This window comes from Mesocricetus auratus, unplaced genomic scaffold, assembly GCF_017639785.1.
Source record: "Mesocricetus auratus isolate SY011 unplaced genomic scaffold, BCM_Maur_2.0 Super-Scaffold_4256, whole genome shotgun sequence".
NCBI lineage: Eukaryota > Metazoa > Chordata > Mammalia > Rodentia > Cricetidae > Mesocricetus > Mesocricetus auratus.
This window is the reverse complement of record NW_024429182.1, coordinates 95,247,177-95,253,454: the sequence shown is the minus strand read 5'-3', so window position 1 is coordinate 95,253,454 and position 6,278 is coordinate 95,247,177. Positions and strand designations below refer to the sequence as shown.

At 35.0% G+C, this 6,278-nt stretch overlaps 1 protein-coding gene across 1 annotated transcript; it reads left to right on the top strand.

Moving 5' to 3' along the window:
- The first annotated feature begins 715 nt into the window (after positions 1-715).
- Positions 716-1,663, top strand: LOC101832194 (olfactory receptor 51L1). The gene has a single exon (XM_005074084.1). The coding sequence runs from the start codon at positions 716-718 to the stop codon at positions 1,661-1,663; it is 948 nt and encodes a 315-aa protein (XP_005074141.1).
- Positions 1,664-6,278: the final 4,615 nt, after the last annotated feature.

Genomic DNA, 6,278 nt, shown 5'->3' with positions numbered 1-6,278 from the left:
GCCTCTTTCTTTCTCTCTGTTTCACTGTCCCTTCTCTCCTCCCCCCCCCCCTGAATAGCATAAAAGTGACATGGTCTCTTTTACTCCTTTAAGGCATAAAAATTGATGGTGTTAAATGCATTAATTATATGTATTTTTGTGAGAGAACATATAGAAAACCACCATTAGAATGACTTACAAATTCATGCTATTATGTGAAACAAAAATAAACTTAAAGACAGCTGTGCTGATTTCATGGGTTAGTTCAGTTTTCTCTTCTGGTTGTGGATTCTTAGCAGTCACTCATTTATTCAAGAGCATTTTAAGGAAGTGATGAAAATTCTTATGCTTTTACTCTGAATTTTCCCTATCCATCTTTACAATGTAAATATTTCTGCATTTTTTCTGTGTCATCTGTCTGTCTGTCTATCTATCTATCTATCTATCTATCTATCTATCTATCTATCTATCTATCTATCTATCCCCAGTGGTCTCAACGAAGATCTGTCAAGTTATTTGCCAGAGGTGTCTATATTTATTGGGCACAACTATTGATGTTTCATAATTCTAGTAAATATTTTATTACATAATATCCACCAGCAATTCCTTCTTTTTTTCAAGGTGAACATAGAGGAAACATAATTTTTCCTGGTGGCATTGTTTATACTGATAAAATCTGAGCAATAAAGAAGAATATGAGAAGACATTTGACTTTTTAACTCTCTTGATGCTCACCATGCTTGCCCAGAATAGCAGTGACATTACAGAGCCCATGTTCATCCTGAAGGGTTTTCCTGGATTGGAGTATGTCCACTCTTGGCTCTCAGTGCCTTTCTGCCTTGCATATTTGGTAGCATTCATTGGTAATGTAACCATTCTTTCTGTTATTTGGATAGAGCCCTCACTCCATCAGCCCATGTACTACTTTCTATCCATCTTGGCTCTGACAGACCTAGGTATGTCCATGTCTACACTTCCCACAATGCTTACTGTGCTATGGTTGGATGCTCGAGAGATCCACGCAAGTGCTTGTTATGCTCAATTATTCTTCATCCACACATTCACTTTTCTGGAATCTTCAGTGCTTCTGGCTATGGCCTTTGACCGTTTTGTTGCAATTTGCCGCCCATTGCGCTATTCTACCATCCTCACCAACAATGTTATTGGCAAGATTGGACTGGCCTGCTTGCTACGAAGCATGGGGGTTGTTCTGCCTACACCGTTGTTACTGAGACGCTATCACTTTTGTCACATCAATGCCCTCTCACATGCCTTCTGCTTACACCAAGATGTCCTAAGGTTATCCTGTTCCAATGCTAGGATAAACAGTATTTATGGACTGTGTGTAGTTATTGCTACACTAGGTGTGGATTCAGTCTTCATACTTATTTCTTATGCTCTTATTCTGAACGCAGTACTGAGTATTGCATCCCGTGAAGAGCGACTAAAAGCGCTGAATACCTGTGTCTCCCATATCTGTGTGGTGCTTATCTTCTTTGTACCAGTTATTGGGGTATCAATGGTCCATCGCTTTGGAAAACATCTTTCTCCCATAGTCCACGTTCTCATGGCTGATATCTACCTGCTTCTTCCCCCAGTGCTTAACCCAGTTGTCTACAGTGTGAGGACAAAACAGATTCGTTTAGGAATTCTCCGCAAGTTCAGGTTAAATAGAAGGTTTTAAGTAACCTTTATCTTCTTACTTCTGCCCTGGGATTTATTAGGAAAGGTGTTTGTTTTATTATATGGAAAATATATGCTATAGTTCTTGGGTCATATCTGACCAAATTACTAATTCTCTGATTTCCTAAATATGCAGTCTCAATTAATTTAAAATCATTACATCATTTGGATTTTCGCATCCAAATTGTGATGATTACAATGGCCTAAGATTTTCATGAGACTGAATCTTTCATTTTTTTTTTGTTTTTTGTTTTTTGAAACAGGATTTCTCTGTGGATTTGGAGGCTGTCCTGGAACTAGCTTTTGTAGATCAGGCTTGTCTTGAACTCATAGAGAGATCCACCTGCCTCTGTCTCTCAAGTGCTGGGATTAAAGGTGTGTGCCACCAAGGCCCAGCTGAGACTAAATCTTATAAGATTTAATAATAGAAAATATGTGGTGGAAATTCAGCTTTTAAAAATGTATGAATTTTTTAAATTATGAAAATATTATTCTTATGAAAGACAGATCTTTATAATAGTTAACAACAATAGACAACTGAGAGATCAATACCATTTGACAATAGTCTTTTTTCTTTTTAAAATTAGCATAGGTCTTTAGTGTTGTGTTTTCAAGTATTTTATTGTGGATACTTGATTCCTTTGTCATCTTCCCTAGGATAGCCTTCACAGATAATATTTGATAATTTCTCATATATTTACCTTCTTCTCAGTTAAATTGTGTGAATTTTGAGCATGGGACCATAACTAACTATCAACAGAGCATTATTTGTTTGGTCTTCCCTAATTAGTAAACTCAAATGTAAATTTTAGCTCTACTTTTGTAAATCATGTCTAATGTTTGGAAACAAATGAAATATGTATTGTGGTAGCTATTGCTTTAAATTCTGTGGATATGTAAACAATATACAGTGAACTGAATGGTAAAGGAGAACATAAGGAATTGTGTGAACATAAGGAATTGAGTTCAGATCTTGGATATGGTCACACATACCTATAATCCCACCACAGCAAGGGACAGATAGGTAGAATGAAGTTAGAATTGTGGCTCAAACATACTGTCTCAAATAAAAAGTAAATGTAACAATATTTTCTAAATTCTTAATTTAAAAAAATTTATTTTTAGTGTACTTTAAGAAATATATGCCTATTATGCTATTTGGGGCTCAAGTTGGAGACAACAACTACACAGTAATTCATATAGAGTTAGGACATATTTTATGTGTCTCAACTAGTAACGTTTAAGGCACTAAGTGGAAGGGGGGTACAGATAAGCCTAATAGAAAACTAGCATTAAAGGAGATTGACTGTCCAAAGAGGGATAAATTGTAACTTAGATTTCATTGAAGTATGTATAGATTCTGCCTATACCACACAACAAAAACAAAAACAAAGAAACAACAAGCCAGTCCTGCCAGGAATAGATGATACACATTTTGTAACTCAGAACTGTCTTCAGGCACATGCTGAAGGAACCATTGTGTAGAGAAAGAGCAGAGAATGCAAATTGACCGCTTTTATAGGGTGTGTGGCTAGGGAAAGACACAACTTTGACTAATAAGCTGGAAATGTGCCCTCTAGTGTGCAGAGCAAATGTGGCTGAGGAACCAAGTACCATATGACTTTCAGAGTCATAAAGAGCTGAGCCATAAGCCTAAGATTGAAATTGAGGGATGAGGATTTAGTGAGTATCTGCTATAACTGTGTCTAGTCTCTGTATAGTAGATGCAAGAATCAAGCAGACCCAAAATTTCTCCTACGGTGTCTCTTCAGCATTTTCCATTGGCCAAATTCTGCATCCTGACACTTGCAAAGGAAAAATTGTTCACTGGATTCAGCTGTGTTCTTGTGGTGTAGGCAGCAGAGGCCATGGTTGAAATGGGAGATAAGTAGGTAGCTTGTATGCTTAGTTCTGCAGTCATTCATGCCCTTCTATGAGAAATTTATGATCTAATTTTCATATTTAGGTATATACAAATTATGCAGAATTTACGTTTGTTATGTTAATAAAAGTTAAATTTCTAAGTACAAATGTCTGGTTAATCCTTTATCATTTTTTCCTCTGTACTTTTGATGCTAGAAGACACAATGTAGCTGAGGCTTCTACCACTAAGAAATTGATGTAGGTATAAAATTTGCATGTTTTTAGTACTGATAAATTAAATTATTGGTTTACCTGACTTTCCATTGAAATTTTTTCATTTACAAATAGTGTGTTAATATTGTCTATGAATCTAAGAATATTAATAGTTATTTTTATTTTGTGTTTCTGTGTTTTTCTTTTTCTCATCTATTTTTATTGAAAATATAATACTACTGTACATATTCATTTAATATATAAACAGTTTTGATGATTGAATCACACACAAAACAAGCAGAAGTAATATGTGTGTGTAATTAACAGATTATATTCATAATGATTTGGTTTAAATTCTGTAATAAATTCATGGGTTCTAATGTTCTTACATGTTTATTTTTGTGTGTTATGTTCTTCTAGCTTGGATATCAGGTTATGATTGCTCCACAGAAGTCATTGAGAAATAAATAATCTCCCATTTTATATGCCTTAGTTGGATATTAGAAATAATGAATGACACATAGTATTTAAGGTTAAGACTTTTTCACAATACTATTAAGTAGAATTTCAAGGAAGGCATAATGAATCCTGCTGTTTTTCTCCATAATCTATCAGCCACATCTGAATTGTTTCTCAATCTAAGACACTAGGTTGACATGTCCACCATCTGCTGTTGAGAAGGATAGTTTCAGCATCAGTTATTTTCCCCAGAGTTCTTATTGAAAAAAAATGTGCTAAAGGGAGAATGTACTTGTCAAGAGGGACGAGGTCAGAGTCCTTAATACTCAAGTGACTGACTGGCTATTGCAAAATATGTCCAAGGCACAAAATACCCTTTGGAGGCTCTAGAGTCACAGAAGACATTGAATCTTTCCTCGAGACATGTAAACTTCTATAAAGACCTGTATTTGTCAGGACACACTGTGTGTCTTATTCTTCTCTTATTCCAATCTTCAGAAGCTTTCGATACATACAGAGAATTCCTCAGACTGACAGACCAGAAACTCATTTTGAGTCAGGGTGAATGCCTGTCTGTACTTAAGGACTCATGTGTTCCTGGGCAAAGGCTTTGAGGTAAAATTATTGGGTACAAGATTGATGCATTATATACTTAATAGATTTCAGTACGTGGAAAGGAATTTGGGGGTTTCTGCTGATCTTAGATTATGTGAAATCACTGCTATGGAACAGCTAAGAAGGATGATAAGAATAACTTAAAGGCTCCTCCTGCCTTTTTCTTGAAAGCATTTAGTTTATTTTTAACACTGATTCCATTTTGATATCAATATAAATAAAGTTGATTGCTTCTTTATCAATTTCCATAAAAGTCAGTAAGAATTACATCACAAGTTGTAGTTTTTATTTCTTACCCATTTTTGTTTAAATTTAGCTACAGCACCCATTTGATGATCCACTCTGGTCTCATTGCATTTGCTTACACTTTAACACAGCATTCTCACTTTACCCACGGTTTCGATTTTTCCCATTTTTGTTACTTTCCATCAACCTTTGCCTAAAAATATTTGATGGAAAATTTTAGAAACATGTAATTTGCATTAAATAATTTAACACAAATTTTAAAGCATTCTATTTGCTTTTCATTATTAATTTGTTATGCTTAATTTATGAATTACACTTAACAGTAGGTGTATATGTGTAGGAAAAAAGTACATATAATGGTGGGTCCTTCCATAGTGTTTGGCATTCTTAGTTACCTAGGAAGGTACTTCTTGGGCAAAAGCAGATCTACTCAAGTGGTTACTCACTAACATACATAGTGCCGATCAGTTCAAGAAATATTTACTAACCCTTTGATTCTTTGTAACATATCCATCATTTGATATATAATTCAAGAATTGTTTTCAATAAATTTTCTGTGACCTCCTTAGATAAGCTTAGCATCCTCTCTATATAGATATCACCTTGTATTTTAAAATTATGTATGAAGAGTTAAGCTAACCTTTTATTTAGCCCCTATTCACAAGCTTGTAAGCATATAAGATATTTATTATACTCTTCTGTTTTTAACACTACCAGATTTCCTTTATTTTGTTCTTAATAAATATATAATTAAATAAAAGAATTAATGGGTTTATTAACAAATACAAATGGTTATTCCTGGCATACAAATGGACATTGGGTGCCCATTCCACAATGAGAGATGCACTCTCACCCTGGACTCTTGGGGGAGGGTCTAGGCCCTGTCCTGGATGAAATGATAGACTATGGACACCCCTATGGAAGAACTCACCCTCCCTGGGGAAAGAAGGGGGTATTGGGTGGGTGGTGGGAGGGTGTGGGAGGAGGGGAGGGAAAGGGAGAGCGACATGAGATTGACATGTGAAGAAACCTTGTTTCTAATTTGAATTTAAATTTAGAAATAAAAATTTTTAATAAAAAACAAATACAAATGATAATTAAATATAATGAGCAGAGGAGAATTAAATTCCAAGCTTTGTTCATTATTACAGAGTTGGCAGTGCCTGTAATCTTCTGTGTTTTTAACTTCCATTGCAGATTGAGGGGCCTTTATCAATACA

Excerpts from the sequence above, each read along its gene's own strand:
- LOC101832194 (XM_005074084.1), top strand. The coding sequence starts at position 716 with ATGCTTGCCCAGAATAGCAGTGACATTACAGAGCCCATGTTCATCCTG.